This window comes from Lagopus leucura, unplaced genomic scaffold (genome assembly GCF_019238085.1).
Source record: "Lagopus leucura isolate 7727_CA_CO unplaced genomic scaffold, USGS_WTPT01 Super-Scaffold_1, whole genome shotgun sequence".
In the NCBI taxonomy this organism is placed as follows: domain Eukaryota; kingdom Metazoa; phylum Chordata; class Aves; order Galliformes; family Phasianidae; genus Lagopus; species Lagopus leucura.
In genome coordinates this window covers 8,868,873-8,890,364 of record NW_024962250.1, presented here as the reverse complement: position 1 = coordinate 8,890,364, position 21,492 = coordinate 8,868,873, and the positions used below count along the sequence as shown (strand labels likewise).

The following is a 21,492-nucleotide window of genomic DNA, read 5'->3' as shown; positions in this document are numbered from 1 at the left end:
GTAAAAGAAATTCTCTTAAAAGAATAGCTACACAGAAAAGCAGATTCTATGAAGACAGGATTTCCACCTGACCCCAGAAAATAAGCAGAATCATGATTAATTTGCATTCAAGCTACACATGTGGAATCTATTTCATGAAAACAGCAACAGCTATAAACAGCAGTCATTGCCAAATTAATCCTGTCAAAGTTTACTTTTGCACTGGAACTACAGTTACACAAATATTCCAGTCTTGAATATACAAGCATCTACTAAAATCTGGATCACCACTTCTGGTATACTTTAGGCACCATCATTTACATTTACAGAGATGCACACCTATCTTCTTGCTTTGCAGGCAAACTGTTAATGCCTAATTTGGGTACTTCACTTACCACACGTTATTATATGCATATTGTCATTTGTGTGTGCATTCATGAAAGGTAAAGTTACTATTCCATATATGAATTCTCCTCCATTTCCATTTTTGTATGTTCTTTTCTGGTGCTGTTTTCATTTTATCTGAGTATTTGTTCTTTTTGTGGACTGTGGGCTCTACTTTTTGCTAACTTTTGTTATAATGCCACCTCAGCCACACTCCATTTTGCAAATAAAACATGTTTTTAAATTCAAAGGGAAAACAAAACAACAAACAATATCTCACCCTGAGATGATACAGCACCACTCCTGTGCTGAGGATATCATCATCCATCGCCATTAGATGAGGTAAATTGGAGTCTATTGTTACTCCAACTTTTTCTTTGTTGATGTCCACACTGTATTCTTCCATGATTGCCTTCCTGTCCATCCACTTACTTGTCCAGTCTTTGGTCAGTTGCTCGATCTTTGAGGAGAATAGGAGAGGAAATAATTTCATTTACTAAGTAGTTGAATTTTTCTCATTCATATACGTTCTAACTGAAGAATGCTTCTGTGGCAACAAAACCTGGGTAGGAACTACTGCCACCTATTGAAGTAGATTAATCCATTGGAAAGTCATTCCCAAAATATCAGAAAGATATATGATCATGATAGCTACTCAATTTGCCTGTCCTGACAAGCTTCAGCAAATCTTACAACCAGAGACTTCAAAATCTCTCTGCATCTCTGGTGAAGAAATCTCTGTAGAAATATAATGACTGCACAATAATTTCCTTTAATTAAATTGGAGGAGTTTAATCTTAATCTTGGAAGACAAAAGATTTGTATAATGAATTATTGTGGTACACTTAGACGGTTTTCAAATAAGTAATAGATAGTGCAGACTTGGTAATATACAGTGAACAGTATCATCCCATCAAGGACACAAGAGGCTTTTACCACTAATTGGTAGAGAACATGCAACATACACAATAAGGATGACTGTTTTCTGCATTTTCAGAGCAAACATGAAAAGATTAATGCAAAAACATTTTCATAATTGCCTCAAAACAATGGCAATGTTATCCCTCCCAGCCCTCTGGAATGGGAGAAGGTTACAGGTGACTCATACACACCTTCATCTCATTCTGAAGAACCAGTTCAGTCAGATTTCCATCCCTGTCATCACTCCAAGGACTGGAATTCCTCTGTTCAAACAACAGTCACAGAGATCTAAGGGTTGGTTTCCTTATTCACCACTGGCAAGTATGTTCTTTCCAGATTTCAAGGTGAATTCAGGAAGAAGGACAAAATATACAGACATTCAATGATGCCTACTCCTCTGTAAATATTACATGCAAATTCTAGGGGAGTGCAGGTGAAAGAGCATTAGTAGAGGGATTTCTATGTACAGAATTCCTGTGGTTCCAGTGTCTTTCAGGAAAATAGGCTTCCTACAACATGGAAAGCCAAGATACTACTATTATTCCAAAGACAAAACCACAAAGAAGCCAGCTGCATTGTTATGACCTAGAGACTCACACCCTCTTTCAGGAGACAGAATGTACAGACACACTGAAGCCTCCAAACTACTGTTGAGGTTTACTAGTTAACATTTCTGGCAAAGAGAATTGTAATTAATCTTGCTAGGAAGTTACATCAGTGATTAGTACTCTGCATTGCCTTCATGTTTTGTCCCTACAGAAAAAAATGCTTCAATTTCAAAGTATTTCTGGATAACAAAGCCAGACAGCTCCATGAAAGGCAACAAGAAAATCCTTCCAAATAATCAAACAGCTGCTTATACTTCAGGATTATCAATATTATGCAAGAAAAAAAGGAGAAATGGCAAAAATGCTGTTAGTCTTGTAATCATCACAAAACGATGGAGATTAGATGAAACTAAGGTATTGAAAGCACCATTAAAACTACAGTTGGGAAGCATTCCTACGTACCAGTTCAAAGCTCATCAGCAAAGTTTTCAATCTATCAATTTCTTCTCGCAGTTCTCTTATCAGTTTTACATTTGCATCCTGAAACATTGAGACAAAGATCCTAGGAAAACCATTCTTAAAAAATTCCAGCTGAAGAAAGTGATGCAGAGCCAGAAAGAGATGAAAACAGGCAAACTCACAACAACATTGCTCTGCTACAGGCTCGGGGTTGGTGGATCCCATCTTTGTAACTCCACCAATATTAAGGATAAAGACAGAGTAAACATGCATTGTCATAGTCATTCAAAGAAAATAAAGATGGAAATGGAAGGGATAGATATGAAGAATGTATAGTAGGTGTGATATTCTAAATTATTTAGGGAAGGAATAATTTAGGCTGCAGGGAATCAAATAAATGATTTCTGTAATAACCAGTCACCTACTTAGCTCCAGTTAGCATGAGAAAAACAGGTATGAATTTTATTCAGAGAATAGATATACTGAAGAAAACTTAAAGGCATACACAACTAAACTGAACAAGAATGAAAAGCAGAACTCAGGGCCTCACCTCATTCACTCTGGGCTTGTTAATAATATTTTTGGCATTTGAAGCATATCTTAAGGTACTCATGGTTTCATTGTAGCTGGAGCTTGCAGGAGAAATAGCTAACAAGCAGAAAGCAGACAGTGGTTTATTTTAAAGAAGTGATCAGCTTAACCAAACACTTTTTTAAAAAGCTTTTTTTTTTTTTGTCGTCGTTTTTGTTTTTAAATTCTGCTTTTTTAGAAAACAAATCCAATAATATCTTTAAGGATTCATCAAGCTCATAGAGAATGACTGCAAGAGATTGTACTTACAAATGAGTATTTAATCAAAGCTGTGATATTCAAGAGACTCTCATTCTTTACTTCATGCACAATTCAAATAAAAATCCAACTTTTTATTTCCTTATGTATCCTACAAAGTATTTATAAAAATCTTTCCAAGGTCAGAATCTAAGTGATGCAGCTGACTAACCTCATCAGAGTTGTGTTTTAGGGGTGTAATGCAGTGCAGAATTGTAAAAATTAACAGAAATCAAACTCACTGGCAATCATAATGGTCTTGGAGTTGCCCCCCAGGCTGTCCTTGAGAAGCCAGGTGAGGATGGAGTCACGATATGGAATGTATGCTGGTCGTCTGCTCCCACTGACACTGCCTGTGGAGGGGTTATCCACATGGCTGCTCTCCCCTTCACTCGTTAAGGTGTTTATACTTTGGCAGCTGCTGAATATCTGTGAATTTTGTGCTGAAGGAGAAATGCAAAAGTGCTCAGGAAATGGCTTATCTTCTTCTGTCACGGCTAATTTTCTTAAATATTACAGTTTATGAAGTCCCACAGATGTTCTGTTCAGATTTTATTGTAAAGATATAACACATATATAGCTGTCTGCTATACTTTTATCACTACCATCGAATATAAAGAATAGCTGTGCTTACCTAAAGTGGAGATGACAATTCCAAGTGTAACCAATGACTTGTTAATATTGGCACCTTCTGTAATTCGATCTTTGCAGTAGCTGGGATCAGCTCTTTCACTGAAACACAAAAGTGTGATAAGACAATGCAAACCAAATAATTGCATTTAGTTATTAACATACTATCCATAATAAAGCATCTTGCATTTTCCTTAAAAGAAAACAGAAATAGACAGGTCTGCAATTAAAAAAAAAAAAGACATGTTTTGAACACTTTCCATGAAATATCACTCTGGTTCAGAAAGTCCGCACAATCAGCAGTGTAAGTTGTTGCTAAAATCTACCCAGACAGCAGTGAGATATGACAGTTCTCCCATGCTAGGTAGCAATTAAGAATATATTCCTCTCTGCATCGCCTCCCCCTCGCCCTCTTTTCAAGCTTAGATTTATAATTCTACTAATAGATACTGAAAAATGCCGTCAATAAGAATAAAAGCTTGAACAGAACTCAACATTAAGTGTTTACAACAGCAGAGTATTCCTCAGGCAATTCCTTTCCAATGAAGTCCAGAGTCCAGACCAGAAGAATAGATGACAGATTATTAGTGCCTTGCTACTGTACACGGACTTACTGTCATTTCAATGACGTTTTAATATTTTTAAGGCAGTCATCATTCTTTCCAGATAAAATTATCATTTTGCCATTTGGTGTACTATTACCTGCCTGCAAGGTCCACTAAGTTGATCTTGCTTGCAATTTCAGTGGGTAGATTGTTCTCCAATATAGCCTGAAAAGGATAACGTAGATAAGGAAGATTATTCCTCCTAACTCATTAATGACAATAAAATAGGTGCATTCTCTCATCTGAAATTAATTCACACTTCTGATTCTTGCTGTTGTTCTTTGTGACCTTGACTCACTAACTGTGTTCAAACCATTAATATCTTCTTCAGCTGACAGAGGAACTGCCCTCATATGTGGATTTCCTCTTGAAAAAAAACTTCACTGCCTAGCAACTGTGAAAGCATTTCTTGTAAACCTTGCACAGTTACTTTCCACCGATGTATTCCAAAGGTCTTTTGTGAAACTAATGAAAAATATCCCCAAATGTTCTGTGATTACAGGATGTTAGACATGTGAGATAGAAAAGGTCTTTTGGATCAATGAAAGACCTCCCTGCCAGGAAAGGATATAATTCCTCCAGAGAAAGAGTGCATTGTCTTTGAGAGGAATGGATGCCAAGTGCTAAAGAGATGAGCACATCTGAAATGCTGGACAGATAGAAAATGTTGGTGTTAAACTAATGATATACTTCAATTATGGATCTTAAATGAGTGTGACATAAGAAAACATAAAAAAACAATTTTTACAGCATCTTACAGGGAATACTGCATTTCAAAGGACTGGTTAAAGCTTTAAACTGTTCTTTTTACAGCAAGTTTACAGCAGCACTGCTAACTACAAGCTTGTATAAAAGAACAAGAACACTTCAGCAAACACGCAGCACAGTGTATCAGCTGGTGTAGGAAGTGTAACACATCTGCAGTGTGATCCAAAGGAAATAAGTAACAGTTTCCACAGCGATCAGTAAAAGCATCACAAAACAGTGGCAACTAAACAATGCACAGCACATCAAACAGTGCTTTTTTAGAGTGAAGAGGAAGTTGGATTATTTATATCTAACCTGAGTGTAGTGGATGGTGAAGATTGCATGGGATCTGCTGCTGGCATTGTGAATATGCGTTGCTGCTGTAATTCTAGAGAAAAAAAAAAAACAAAAACACATTCTATTACAAAAGGCTTATTTCCCTGTATTCAGAGAAAGTACAAATAAATAGAGAAAAAAAATGATGCAGAAGAAAGAACATGAAAGTTTGAGAATGCAGCATGCTGCATTCTTTGATCTGATCACACAAAGCTTGGCAGAGGACATAGCTGGATCTAAACCAACTGTGAAGCTAAAGGTGGTATTGTACACAACAGAAATCTGAAGAAATATCCCAAAACAGTCCTACAGTGATAGCATCATACAGCTCATCCCAGACAGCACAGAATGTACCAGTCCAATATCTTTTTCATAACGTTGTTCTCATTTTTATTTCTTGGCCCTTCAGAAAGTGTCCAAAAACATTCCTACACCACTTTCGTGAACTCCTTCTGTTATAAGGCTGTGGCAAGTAGCTTCGTGCTATTAGAGGAGGGCATTGAGATTAGCCAGCCTACCAGTATCAAATGAATGCTGTTAATTCACTCGAGTAGCACTTCCTTGCCTTTCCCACATGGACAGGCCAGTCCCTCATTTCCAGCTTTCTGACTCACGGATTCTGGCTAGTGGGTACCAGATGCAGGAGGTCTCTGTAACAAACTTTTGGAAATACTCCTTTCTTTGCTATTGTTTTGTTGTGACGAATTCAAAGAAAGCACACTTTTGCCAAGGGCTGAAGCCAGGTGACAGGTATTTTCCTTTGTCACTCTTGTAGTTTGTCTTGAATACAAAGAGACATTACTGATGATCAGATGTCAAGTTTTGAGTTTATCATAGACAATGGGGTTATTTTATTACTGGAGACAAGGACTTTGAGACCATACATTTGTTATGAGCCCAGCTACCAGAGTACTGCCCAAAAATTCTGTGGTAGGGAGCAGAGTGGCAGCTGTATGAGAACAGCAGCTGTATGTGAGCAGCAGCTGTGAGTAAGCAGCTGTGAGCCCCACAAGAGGCCAAAACCAGGACTCCACTACCTATTGTTTCCTACTTTCTGCTACTCCATAGCCATGTGACCTGGCACTGCTAAAAGCTACAAGCAGTCCAGTGCATCATAGCTTTAAATCAGCCTAAACTAAGGAAGCAGGAGAAGGTGATCTAATCTCCAGATCTTGGAGGACCAAGACAAACAAAGAGGTAAAGAGCAGACGACAGCAAGCAACCCTACAAAGGGAAGAGAATACAGGGGAACAGTTCTGAAGTTTATAAAGCAAAAGTGAAAGAGAAAGTGTCCCAGGATTTGGAGGAGAAAACATTAGTGCTAGCTTTGCACCTCCCACAATATACAGGTTGATTGGAGGGAAAGTTCTCACCTCAACTATTCACAATCATGCCAGCATTTTCATGGGAGAATGTACATATTAACTTTTTCCACATATTCTATTCCATCATGGCATTCTTAACATTTTATTCTTAAGCATTTGAAACTAAGTTTGGCAAAGTGTCAAGAGAAAAAAAAAAAGCTGTGAGAGTTACAACAAAAATAACAAGGGCATGTTGCAAAACCACATTTTGTTTATTTTTAGAATAGATTGGTGCAACCAGATTTGGGCTGGCAATGGTCTCATAAAACCATATGATATAAAAAAAATGCCTTCCATAAACTTTGTTTGTTGTTAGCCCAGCTCTACCACAGGCACCAACCATGTTCAAGGGCAGCTTCCCTTCTGATCTTTTCTTTACACATGGGCAGGCCATCATGCCCCATCTACTTCTCTCCCGCCTCTGGCCAGGAGGCAATTGCAACTCCTCTGTCTCTCTAAGATCTTGCAGATATTCATGTGGTAGCATATCCCACACTGCAGATGTTTCAAATTATCTTGGTTGCAATTTTAATGTGCTAATAAGTACTCCAAAGAATATTTCATAAAAATAGAAACTGTAGGTAAATAGAATAAATCCAAAAATGTTTTTGAAAAGTTACCCCAAAATAGCAGTTGCCTAGTTTCATGCAAGGAAGTTTAAAATTCATTATCACATAAATTTACACAAAATTCTGAACTTGTGACTTTTTTTTTTCCTGCAGCTCTAATTCCTCAGCAATGAGACCACTGTAGGACAGTCCTAGTTAGTACACAGTTTGGAATTCTGTTGCTATTCTGAAAGACTCTCATCTTATCATAGAGTTACAACTATTGATCACTACAACAGAATCCATGCTTATATTCCATGTTTTTGTCCTAATATAGTAGTTTTTTGATGTATCATAGCATAACTGAGATTCAAACATTATATCTCCTCTAATGACAAGAGGTAATATTATATTTGGAGGATATATTCAAATTATACCCTTTTCTACCAATTTAACAGCAGATGTACTGATGACCAAAACTGCCTGTAGAAAAGAAAAAGGTAAAAATAAAAAAATTGCTAGACTAGCAAAGGCCAAATTCCAAATTATAATAGATAAGCATAAAACAAATACAAAAATACACTATCTTTTCAGCAATTATAAATCATGAAGTTAAACTGACAAGTGAGTTGAAAGCTACGCGGTTTAAAGTGTCATGAGCAAATAGAGAAGAAATAAAGCCTGTTTACAACAAAACATTTTCCTGGCACATCTGTCATTCCAGACAGCTGGTGGAATTCTGTGGGTAAGTTTTGAAGAAATAACTTGAACAACAACTTCATGAGTCCTTGTAACTGTTACTGTGGCTATGTAGCATCAAAAAATCACACAAAGCGTTGGCAACACCATGTGCAAAACAAACATCAATGAAACCAATGCATAGTGAAAGAGGCGTTAAGTAAAAATCGAGCTGGTTTTAGAAAATACCTTTTAGCTATTCCCTCTTCTAGAAGTTCTACAACTTGCTTGTAGTCTGTAACTAGATGTTGAGATAATCCTGTCAGAGATTTAAGAAGAGTTAAATGCATGTTTTTTCTCAGGAGTTTCAGTCAGTTCATTTTATTACTTACTCGGGAGTAATAATAACAATTTACCCAATGCCAGGATAAGGATATTCTGCTGGGATGCCAGCCAGTTCTTTACAAGTAGTCTCTCAACTACAGTAACACTTTCATTTAAAAAAAAAAGTTGCACCTGTCAGACAGAGCAATATCAGTATAAAAAATGCCTTGAACGTGCAAAGTACAGACCTTTTCAAACGTATTTGTAAAATAATGGTATCTTAAAAAAGGCCTAACTACATCTTCACAAGGAATTTTCAGCTATGTCATTGCTATTAACTGGGTACACACCTTGTAAAGGAGATTTTGTCCATTGGCTCTGAATAACAGCTCTGCTCGTATGACTTAACAGAATTGGGAACCAATCACCGTGAATATTTAACTAGGTTAGAACCTGGAACACTGAGGAGTCTTCACACTGTTCTTTCTAGAAGGTATGCAAATATGAAACACTTGGTCTTTTTATACTTTCTACTTTCAATATCCTCTTTAATTTTATTTTTGAAAGGAAAATAACACATGGAAAACAAAAGGAATACTGCATTGCAGAGCCTACTATATCAGAGCAGTCATTGCGACTAACATAGTCCCAGTGGAGGGCAGCACATTGCTATGCTGTAGTGGCATTGCCAGTACCATACAATATGCAAATTCCAGCAGATGCACAAAATTGATTTCAACAGACTTGTATTTGACATAAATCCTGTTTAATATGCCTCATTTGCATTTTATGGTGATGATTAGTTATCATTTGTACTGCAGCGGCTCCTAAAGAAAATCACCTAATTTTTTAAGCAAGACATTCCTCACCATGCAGTTCAGGACAACATTTTTTTTCCCCTTCATACTAACTACTATATGCACTGATTCAGGTTTGTTTAGCTTGTTTCAGGCCACAAAAGCATGGATTGCAGGCAAAGTACTTAAAAATGATATTTACTTGGACCAAATAATGTATATACTGCTACACTTAAAGTCAAATGAACACAATATTCAGCAAGACTGAAATGGGACTGAAATGGTCTCTGACATTATTAGAGTACCTTATGTGATAACAACTTACTTAGATTTAAATGAAAGAAAAATCTAAGCTAAATATAGGAATTTATTTTAATTCCTTAGTGACACACAAAGAAAAAAAAATTAAGAAAAACCCCTCTCATACTTGCAAACATTAGGCATAGGATAGTTTTCAAAGAAAAAGCTTTTCTTCAGCTTTCTAACATTGCCTTCCAATACAATGGTTCCTAAAGTCATCGCATTTTCCATTTGAGAAAGAAGATTGTTATTTCTCCAATAGTGATAGGATCATCAAAACTCAGAATTATGGAAATTAATTTAGTGTTTTCCCATATCATTTTTCAGGGTACTGAATAAAATACAATATAATGGAGGTTATACAGAGGAGGCATGGAGGAAACTGTTGCCTACCTAACATTTTCATAAGCAGTGGAACAATGAATCTAGCACAGAATTCTGGTTTTGTTATTAGTAAGGTAAACTGAATGTTGTAAACATTGTTTGAGAAGAAATGACAAAGTGTTCTTTTGGCTGGTAGAAGAAGAGATCATTTTGAAGTGCAATAGAAAGATCAAAAACTCTTGGTCGTCTAGAAATCTGCCTCAGGGTAAGACAGAATCACCCCCAGAAATCTGTCTCAGAGTAACAAAATAGATTGCATCATTTCCTGATTCAAGAGAGGCCAATTCCTTAACAGTGCAACCATCTGTGAGGGAGAAGTTTGAAACAATTCCAATCCAAAGCACTGAAACACTTTTAGCATTTTAAAGGCTACAATCTCACAGCCTTTAGGTGGAAAAATGATGGGCTGGAAACTATTCAAAATACTTAGTGTTCAGAGTGGGGACTTCCTGACTGGTCTTGAAATGGAAAATTTATTGCTTGGAGCAGTGCAAGTATCAAAGCAACCAGGCATCCTTAAAGAGGTTAAATTCTGATTTTACTCTCTGTCTGTTCTTCATAGAAGTGCTAGCTGTACTCAGCATATTGATATCAGCCACAGAGCTGACATTCTAGCAGAATGCTGGAGAGCACCTGCAAGCCTTAAAATTGCTGTTAACTTGCAAGAAGTCTAATGCAAATGCAGACGCTAGTCCTTAACACGTTGTATCTAAAGGAAATAATTCAAAGTCTGCTTATAATTCTGATCTCAGCCACCTAGTTCCTGGATATAATATTTTTGCATTCTTGTTTGGCACTGAGAAACTACAGCAATAGGCTTCAGCATGTAGATGTCACTCATTAGAGAGAGCAACAATTGTTGATTGCAGCAATATATTACTGCAGTTGACAAGGTCATTTTGTATTAACGTATTGAACCACTTCATTTTTTTGGTTTTGATGTTATTAAAATCATGCTGACTGTACTCTTCACTTCCATGCAATATACTTTTGGTCTTCCTCACCAATTGTTATTTGCAATGTGAGCTAATGAGTGCAGTTCCAAAAACAGTGACACAGCCAGATCTTGATTAGTCCCTCTCCTCAAAAGATGTAAAGGTTGTCTCAAGTAAACTAAACTGCTACAGTTATTAATTGTGTAAACTGTACATAAGCATATTTATTTGTGTTAACATATATACACATATGCTCAAAAATATATGAAAAAGAAAGAACTTATGCCCTATGACTCATTCGCCTGAAACTAATTCTGTTCATGTGCTCTCACAAGGGCATGTAAAAGCACCCCATGATGCTTTCAACAGACAAATCACTTCATTTTTCATGCATGTGAAAATCTAAGGTTTTGGAGACTGTCACAGGATGCAGAACACTGACAGAGAATCTCCTAAAATAAAGCATTTGTGCTGGATTTATTAATGGCCAAAACTTGCAAATATTACCTAACTTAACCTTTTTCCATTACGCTTTTCTCTTATACTACAAAACTACAAAATCTATTCAAAAGAATAGCTTTCTGAGATATTTCAGAACTGTAACAAAAACTGTCTTACTTTAAAAATTTTAGCTGTGCCTAAGTAGTAACTACTTATTCAAAAGGGGTAAATTTAAATTAAAAATCAGAACTGGAATAGAAGCGACAGACTTGCCTGGAAAATTCCAGATGAAGACAGAATGTGACAAAAGGCAAGCCAGCCCATTGGCAGAAGCTATAACTGCATTTACTTTTGAAACAAGGAAACTCCATTATATGTAGCCAAGGAATCACTGGAGATATAGTCCTGAGAAAAGGGATAGAAATTGCCAAGGAAGGAAGTAGTTTAAAGACCTTTTCTCGTGTGGTGAAAGAGCAGCTGCTAAAAGAAAATAATTAGTATCTGTACTCCATCAACAATAAAGTTCTCTGATAACAAGCAGGTAGAAAAAGAACTTTGGAAAGAACTCAAAAAAAGGCCAAACGTCTATGAATCTGCTTTTCAAAGAATGATAAGCTTGCCATACTAATGAGAACATCAATTCATCTACTTTCCAGCTCTCCTTAAACAGGGTGCTGATGTGCTGGGAAAGCACAGCTGAAATGACCACAATGTCAGATAGTTTCCTTTTATTTAGGACCATGCAAGTTAAACGCTTCCCAAGTACTTATTTCAAACTTTGAGAGAAAGAATCAGTAACAACTATCGGTTGTTAGATGTACTGTTACTGATACTGCAAGTGGCCAGGAAATAAGAACTGTGAAATTCAAATTCCATTGAATCAATGATTCACTTACACAATCACCCTATCTGTTGTCACATCACATCTTAATTTCTGAAGGTTTTGAAGGTAAAAATCTGATACGTAATCTTGTGATAAACAGAGGGAGAAAACTGAACCAGTAAGGATGAATTTACAAAAGAAATAGAATCAAGAACTCCATATTTAAAAGGCAGACCATGTAAATAAGAGGTGATAAAGCCAATAAAGTTCTGTGTGATATGCACTTTGCATATTAAAGGCACACATCTCAGGTAACCAGCCAAGCACTTGCAGAGTTAGTAATAACATTGTAATCATTTGGAATTCTGCACATCTGACAGACAAGGCACATGGAAAAGGAAATATATATGTTTACCTTCTAAACAAACTTGCCAATTTCTTAAACTTGCACCAGTTCAGAAAAGGCTATTCTTTCTGAACGCTGTAGTAAAATTACGCTGTATGATTTTGCACTGGGTTTTATGGGGCAGGCTTTTTGTCAGTCATTGGTCAGATAAACTGCAGTGTAGCAGGCAAATTTTACAGCAGGTGCTAATCAATTTACAAGGCAACAATGGCCAAATTCCTATCTAAAGCTATGCGACACCCTGAAGTGAAGATAGTAATCAACAGTGGAAATGAATAAAAAATACAGAAACGATGAGAGAGAAGATAACTAAAAATAAGACAGACACTTGAAATTGAAAGAAGTAAATTATTTTTGTTTTTGTCCATCTTCTGTAACCTGATTTGAAAGCTATGGTTTACAAGAAAATACAAAACCAAGGGACTGTTATTTATTAAAGTGTAAATTAAAAAGCGTGTGATGTTAATTGCACAACTGGATCTACATTACCTAACCTGTGCCTTCTGAGTGTAAAAAAGGGCAATAATCACATTGCATTCTCATTTGGGTAATAGAGATTTTTAATTGCTTCTCAAGGTGCAGTTGGGAATATTAAACAGCTAAATTTATCTACTTTCTAATTATTACTATTTTCCAAATATACTGATGCCAAGGACTGGAATACAAGGGATCTTAGGCTGGTCTGTAGAACATATTTAAAGCTGATGTTAATGGATCTCTTGATTAAATTTGATTCGAAATAAAAGAAAGCAAGAAAGCAAAATACTATGGCTTATACATGATCTGCACCTGGAAAGGCAAACAGAACTGTGCAGGATGTGCAGACACTGAGATAACAGAGCCAAAGCCTTCAGTATAATACATATATTCATACTAGCAGCAAAATATTTGAACAGAGTAACTGCTGAAGAGTGGAAGCAATTAGGATCAGGCCAAGAACATGTGCAAAGATACTTGAAGACCTGATCCACATGTAATTGAAATTTACTTGAAATTCTGATCGCCCACCTTGTACGTACGGTCCTGTTTCAGGGTGCTCTCTGACTCTGAGAGTGTAAGGCTTCTTGTGGTCCGACTGTTTTAACAAATCTCGGACACGCTCATTATAGATTTCCAGAAAACTGCAAAAAATGTTCAGTGCACGCAATTAGAAAAAAAACCAGAAAGCATTTATTTAGACTTAGTGTAAATACCTGAATGTTGCACTGATCATTCATGACAAAGCTAATTACTTCATTGTCCCTGTTACTGTTCCTTCTTACACAGTACATGTAGAAAGAACTTAAAGCAGCAAACTTCCAAGAAGCAAGAGGTATCCATTATTATATTTAAAAATTAATAAAATCTACATTTGTAAAACGAGTAAGTTCAGATCCCCAGGTTGCCAAATGCAGTGCTTCATTAAGAGAAGGAGACCTTGGAATAAGAAAGGAATGGAGAATTTTGACTCAGATTTAAGTTACACAAACAGTAAGTATATTCTTCATGCAGTTCAACTTCAGCTGTCTATACTAAACTGAATGGACAGTATGCAGAGATCTATACTAAGTTGGAAAACTAACAACAGTGCTTTCTCATCCATCCTCTACATCTTCTCTCTTGGACCAAAGGATTATTATCTGAGAAAATATGCATAAAAACAACAAACCAGTCTTTGATTTGTTAGACTATAGCAATATATTTTTTGAAAGCATCCATAGGATTGCCCAAAAGAGTGACACACACTTACCTGACTTTTACTCTGCAAGATGCCGTCTGGTCTGAGTAATCGTCTTTCCTTGAAAAGAGGCCCTGCACAAACCAGTCTATGTAAATTTTAAACACATCAAGAAAATCTAGCAGCTTAATCAAATGCAAGTGAAATTAAGAAAAATAATTACCTCACATATACGAGGTGTCAGCCCAATGGATGCCTTCAAATAATAACAAAAAAAAAATTAAACAATATACTTGCTATTACTCATTCAAAACCCTTATTTAAATATGAGTTAAATTATAAGAAAAAGATAGAATTATGACACAACACTGAAGCAAAGACTGCATGGCAGATTACAACACAGACCACTCTGGATTGTCATTCAGAACAGCATGGCATGGCTCTACTATTTCAGCTGAAGCACCTTGAGCACGAAACACTGCAGGAATTAGTATGCTGTACAATGGTAACTGTCTTAGCTTCAGTGAAAATCCTGCTCACAGCAAGTCATTTTAGAGCAACTTAAGCAGCATCAATGAGAAATGTAGAGAGTTCCTGGGTTAAATCCAAGAGTTGTTCAATGTGAACACACTGGGCATGCCTTTGTCAGTGGTGTTGCAGCATAAAGGCAGGATAACATAGTCTAGTTTGATTGATTAGTCATATTTTATTTTTCCCAATTTTAATTTTATTTCTTATTGCTACAGAATCACAGAACTTTGTGTTCTAGAGTTATAAATCTGATCTCCCAAAGAAAACAGGATACAGGCTGCTAAAATCACCCAAACTACAGAGTTTAAAATTTGCCCAAACATACTAGACAGCACTAAACTAATGCTATGTTTTTGAGTAGAAAACTGTTATTTTGACATGATTGCTCATACTTCAATGATTACACTGCTAACACACCCAGAGAAAGACTCTCAGACTTAGGTGAATCCCTTTACTGAATAGAATCATAGAGTTGCTTGGGTTGGAAGGGACTTCAGAGATCATCTTGTTCCAGTCCCCTGAGATGGGTAGAGTCACTAGCCAATAAATCAGGCACACGGTCAGGCTGCCCAGAGCCTCATCCAACCTGGCCTCAAATGCCTCCAGGGACAGGGCATCTACAGCTTATCTGGGCAATCTGTTCCAGTGCCTCACCATCCTAAAACAGAAGGCTTTTAAAAGGAACATTTGAAAAGGGTTGAGGAGAGAGAAAAGTCCAGATCTCTTGAGTAAATGGACAGAAGTTCTGGTTAGACCAAACATTTCATTCTTCCTAGTTATGATCACTGTTCCACAATTAATAGATATTACCATATCAAAGAAAGAGTTCATTGAAGAACAAAACACTTTATAAGCCGAGAATCTCTTAGAAAGATAACTACCTAGAATTTCCTTCCGAAAGAAATAACAATTTCGAGAGTTGGCTATTCTGAATTGCTAAAATATTTTCAAAACAATAACATATTTTTCAAAATAATGTAATAACACAGATGACCTAGTTTATCTCTCAGTAACTCTAACTTTAAAAACTCTTCAGGCTTTCACAGAGTTAAGTTTGATTTAAAAAAATCAAACAAATTGAAAAGCAAGTTATAATTTGACAAACTCCAATTCTGATGTCTGAATTAGCATGGGGATAGTAAATAGTGCCCCCTCTTGTCAACAGGCAACTCACATTTCACCAACAGCCAGGAACATTTAGATACAAAAAAAAATTGCCTTGTGCTACAGTCAAACAGAGGAATTTCTCAACTGATTGCACTGCACTGACAATGAAGACTAAAACAGAGTGTTTCCCGATATCCAAGCATCTTAAAATACAACAGTTTCTACAGACACCATTGAAATTCATTTCAAAACTTGAAACAAAGAAAATATTAGTTTCTACAGGTCAAAGTACAGCTTCTGCTAAATAAACATATCTTAAATAGTGAATGAAGACTATTACAAAAGTATTCCTATAATTTTTATCTAGATTATAGACTCTCTGCCTCCTATCCTAGCAACATGGTGAGATGAGGGACATCTAAAAGAAATATTTCAACTACATCACATCTTCTAGAATTTTTTTTAGCTGATGCTATGTTATTTACCTAATTGTAAAGACTTGAGTCTCATTTTATATATAATAATAACAACATATGTAAGCACAACCAGCATACATCACAGTCCAAAAATAAAGCAATATTTCTGAGGGGCATCCCATCCTCAACCCCAAGTGTAAAATGAATGCTGTAACTCACAGGTGTTCCCATCATTGTGTAAGTTTTTCCTGAACCTGTTTGTCCATATGCAAAAAGGCAGATGTTGTATCCTCTGAATGCACCCGACAGCACAGAAGTGCCAAGGTCCTGGAACACCTGGAAAGATCAATAGAGACAGAACAATCCATGAATAATATGCCTCCCTAGAAACATTCTGCATTACTTGTAGATGTTCCAGTTTTAATAATAGCGTGTGAACAATAAGTTTCATAGTATTTGTCTTTCTAATCTATCAGACACAAGGTTAAGTGTCCAGCAATTGCCTGCTAGCTCATCCTCCAGAAACTGATATACTGAGGACAGTGCTGACACCAAGTAGTGTTTAGTTGCACTTCCTTGCCTGTCATCTCTTATTTTATGCTTATAATGGAGACCCCTATTTTATCCCCAAACCTTCTACAGTCCTCTGCATAAATCTAAACAAATATCATGATCAAGGCTCCTTGAAGCAGTGTAACATTAATAGCAGCATCAGACAAGATAATCACAGATCAGAAACAAAGCAAGGTCTAACCCAGAGACTGTAAGCCACACCTTGCCCAAGCAATACTTCTATCTGATCCATGTGGTCAGGAAGTGATGCCACAAATTTCTAAAATGCTTTCTCTTCTGTTCATGCCACATGCACAGTGATGCATGTTCTGCTTATAACACAGACCCTGGAAGAATTGCCACCAAATCAGCATCAGCAACTTCTGAATCTTGTACTGGTCTCCTTGGGGCTGCAGAATTTGAACCATCACAGCTAGACTGCCCATGTAGCCAGCTCTGAATAATAGCTCCCTTTGCTTTCCCTTTCCTTGTTCAGAGACACAGCTGCCCCATATTATGGCCATGTTTTCAGGACATCAAAGCTACCACAGACCACTTGAAAGGATACCTGGCAAGGTTTTCTAGGAAGTGCACAGTGGATCAGAAAGTTCCTGCAGGCCAGCTGCCAATTTCTTAGCATAGCATTAGCTTTCCAAAAGAAGCACTGTGAGTGTTAATACTTTTGCCTTTCACATAGAAAACTAGCTTAGAAATACAGAGAGATGCATAGGATTTCACTATATTCGTGCCGTGAAATCTTATCAATTGCCACTCATTTCTTTCTCTACTGGACAGCTAACTGTATCAGTTAGATAAGAAATTCAATAGCAAAACATATTCCACCTAAACTGCATAGAAGAGATAAAAAAATTATCTCCTGAAGCTTTTATTTTCAGATCACATTTCAACTCAAGGTGAGACAAGGTGCTGATTTCCAGCTGAAAAAACAATAATAATCCCATTCAGAGGAATTTGGCTAGCCCCACCCATATTCATAAGGATATGTAGAACATGAGAACATGTGCTTCATTAGAATTATCAAATCAAGCACCTTTTCAGTTCATGGAGAGCCACAAATAACAGTTAAAGTCATAAACAAAATAAATAGACACAGACTGCTAAGCAGGAGGTCCACAGTCGAGCCAGGAATATTAAATGGGTAGAAACTCCACGCTGGTAGTTCAGGGATTCAGCAGAGAGGTGCACATGAGCATACGCACACTCACTAGACAGCACCAAGCTGGGCTACCAGATGAGCAGGAGATCCACAGAGCAGGGCTTGGGATCTATGTAAGGATATTAGATGGGCAGAGGGCCCGTACTGGCATCTGAGAAATCTATAGTCATACGCATTCTTAGACCTGGAGAGTTAGGGTACACTAAATATCACTGAAAATATCACCAGCCAACACCAGTTCTGACCAGAAGAATAGGAAGAAAAGTCTCATCTGCCTATGCTTATGTTTCATGCAAATGCTGATAGTGCTCTATGTGAGCGCTGCTGAAGGCAGAACACTCTGTGGCATTTGATGCAGGAAGCTGCATAAGCATCCTGTGTCCTCTGCCCTTGTCAATGACCATGTTATTGGATGAGAGTGAAACTCACTACTGGTTGAAGCTGCAAAAGGAGAAGTAGCTGCCTCACCCATCACGCTGGGATGAAGAGAACTCCAGGTTTCCAGGCACACAGTGGTGGCCTCCAGGGGCAGAAAGAATCCTGAGGTTCTGGAGTCCACATGAGCCAATGGCCTCATCAGTGGACTACACACATTTAATCATATTATCAGAAGCAACTATTTATGGCCTTTCACTAAATAAAATTCAACAGTCCAGAATACACTAAGGACTACTAGTTTACTTGCAGCACATCTGACTAGTAATTCCTTATGAAGGACAACATGCCATAAAAAGGTCAACTTTTATGATCAGAGAGATAAGTATGCAATAGTATTAGCAAAACACATTGACTATGCATAGTTTATGAATGAGTACACAAATAACAGATATATTACTGTGATGGTTAAAAGCTATTAAAATAAATGTTGCATTGCATACATAAATATCAGTAGAGAGAGAAACATGAAATCAAAATATGTCCTATCAGAAAGGTTTAGAATCTTAACAAAGAACCCAGAAATGCAAATGGTAGAGAAGTAAGCTACAGAGAAGATCATGTTCTACTGTGCTAGAATGGAAAGAAAGTGCATGGTTTAAGAGAAGAACATCATCTAGCCCTACGGAGTCTAAATAGCCGGACTGTTAGCATCAAAGGGGCTAGGCAAAAAATTGTAAGATAGCTATGACAGCTGTGCATTCCAAGCACCATGTAAAAGAATGGTGAAAAACAGTACAGAGTGGGTTCTGAGTCTTGTAGGTAAGGAAGAAAAGTGTATTGGATTTGGTAACGGGAAAAAGGAAGCTTCTTCTTTCCAGCAGCAGAATGGAATTACCACTAAAAGTCCTCTCAGCTTTTACAAAAGTAGTTATTCTGTTGACCACTCCAGATGTAAATGTTTCCTTATGCCATAACCAGAACAGAGAGAAAATTGTTCCATATAAATCATGTACATACTGGAAAGTATAAAACAAGATCACAGGCAGCACTTTGCCCATGAAGCTTTTTGCCTTCTGAGCTGTGGGAAAGTCCAAAAGCTGGGATTAGGCTGGGGGCTGGGTTTTCTCAGAGATTGCTTCTAGCACTGTTTCAACATCTGTTTTTACTTACATCTCTTCTTCTATGTGGAAGTTTCACTTAAAAATAGTAATTGAATAAATATATCAAAATGTGCAACGAGCCCTGTTGCTTTTTACTTTACTTGATCTCTGAGATTCAGAGGGACTCAGAGGGACCAAATGCAATGGGATTTCTTGCATGAATAAGGTCTACAGAACTTGACCCTGTATTTGTTATAGAGTTCACTTTCATGACATATACTGAGCACTTTGCAGCTCCTAATTTACTGTTTTTGAGGGTTTATACCTTGATTACTTTTGACTACATGTGGACAGTATACAACGTATCCCTATTTTATACCAGCCCAGCTTCTGCTTCTCAACAGAGAGTCACTGTTTGTTGCACTGATCTTAACAATCCTAGCAGAAAAACAACCACAATTAACAGCTGGAGTTGAAAAGCAAACCTTGGCCATAATCATGCCACTGCTCTAGAGCATAGTGATAAACATCAAGTAAGCTATGTCCTAACCACTCATTATGAAGATTTTTTCAGTACAGCCAATGAAACTCTCCCATTCTCAGTTAAGCTGTACTGAAGAAAATAACGCCGTAAATATGGGGCTGACATCTATAACAGATCAATCTGTTTTTCTTCAGTGAAGTTATTTGGAAAAGCATAAGAGCATTAATGGCAGCAATGCAAATCACTGTAACAGATTCTTGGCACAGCTTATCTGTGTAGGCCATAAGACAAGTTCTATTATGTTGTACAGCCTACAGAGGACCACAAAAACGATCCAGGGGATGGAACACCTCTCCTATGAGGACAGCCTGAGACTACTGGGGCTGCTCAGCCTGGAGAAAAGAAGGCTCTAGGAGACCTGATAGCAGCCTTTTAATATCTAAAGGGGGGCTATGAGAAGAAAAGGGACAGACTCTTTAGCAGGGTCTGTAATGGCAAAATGGTTTCAAACTAGATGAAGGAGGATTTAGATTGGATATAAGGAAGAATCACAGTCAGGGTAGTGAGGCACTGGAATGGGTTGCCCAGAGAGGTGGTGGATGCCCCATCTTGGAAGACATTCATGGTCAGGCTGGAGGTTGCTCTGAGAAACCTAATGTAGCTGTAGGTGTCCCTGTTCACTGCAAGGGAATTGGACTAAGTGACCTTTTAGGGTCCCTTCCAACTCAAACAACGCTATGATTTTGTGAAAGTTGTTTAAAACACTGAAGATGACAAAAAGTTATCTAAAGGTTATCTAAGATTCTAAACTGAACTGCCACAGGCCTGGACACCTCTGAGACAAGACGCTTAAATCCAGAGTAGAATAAAAAGTCTCTCTTGAAAGAGTGGCTCAATGACTTTCAGTATCTGGGAATCTGATCCAAGTACAAGACAGTAAGAGCCAGATCTGAGTATTAAGATGTGGTTGGGGAACTCCCAGGCAAAACGACAACTAATGAGGACCAGTGACAGCAAAAAGATGGAATGAAAAGAAATAGGGACTGAATAAGAAGAGTTTAATGGAGAAAAGGTGGGACTAGTGTCTACTGGGAGCAAGAAATCTGCCGGAGAGACAGAATAAAGACTGAGTTTTGGAGCTAAAGCAAAGGAAAACATTAGACTGTGTTGATAGTTGATACACAGGACAAAGATCACAGAATCACAGAAGGTTGGAAACGACCTGCAAGATCATCTAGTCCAACCACCATCTTCTCCCTAGATACCTAGGGAGAAAAGCATAAACAGCAGAAGTTTCATAGATCTGGAGCCTAGATAGCAAGATTTTTGGACTGGAATCAAGCAGTAGAAAGGAAAGGAATAAGAAAATGCAGGAAGCATCATCTTGAAGTTAACAGGAGCAAGGCGAATATGTGCTCACTTCCCTTCAGAGTATCATATGTAATACATTCAGGAATTTAGCATGCCCCATTGTACGAAGAGGTGGCCTAAAATTAGTCCGTGTACTCCATTCCAGTTTAGAAACCTGTTCATCAAATTGTAGATCCTCCTACAACAGAAATAAATGCAGCTCAGGAAAGCATCTTAGTTTTATAGTACTGTTTCCTCAGTAAGAACTGCCTTTCTTTCTGCAGATTCATAGAAGATTTTCAG

General features: G+C 37.4%; 1 protein-coding gene across 1 annotated transcript in view; it reads right to left on the bottom strand.

Annotated features, from left to right (window-relative positions):
• The window catches only part of STARD9 (StAR related lipid transfer domain containing 9), a 98,103-nt gene that overhangs the window by 40,787 nt on the left and 35,824 nt on the right, over window positions 1-21,492 (bottom strand). Inside the window, exons 4-16 of the mRNA XM_042863489.1 lie at window positions 16,368-16,484; window positions 14,318-14,350; window positions 14,167-14,228; window positions 13,446-13,558; window positions 8,277-8,346; window positions 5,417-5,489; window positions 4,452-4,519; window positions 3,754-3,851; window positions 3,362-3,562; window positions 2,842-2,939; window positions 2,295-2,372; window positions 1,476-1,547; window positions 644-823 (exon numbers count right to left, since the gene is read on the bottom strand). Coding sequence (XP_042719423.1) covers window positions 644-823; window positions 1,476-1,547; window positions 2,295-2,372; window positions 2,842-2,939; window positions 3,362-3,562; window positions 3,754-3,851; window positions 4,452-4,519; window positions 5,417-5,489; window positions 8,277-8,346; window positions 13,446-13,558; window positions 14,167-14,228; window positions 14,318-14,350; window positions 16,368-16,484 — 1,263 coding nt within the window. The remainder of the gene's footprint in view (window positions 1-643; window positions 824-1,475; window positions 1,548-2,294; window positions 2,373-2,841; window positions 2,940-3,361; window positions 3,563-3,753; window positions 3,852-4,451; window positions 4,520-5,416; window positions 5,490-8,276; window positions 8,347-13,445; window positions 13,559-14,166; window positions 14,229-14,317; window positions 14,351-16,367; window positions 16,485-21,492) is intronic.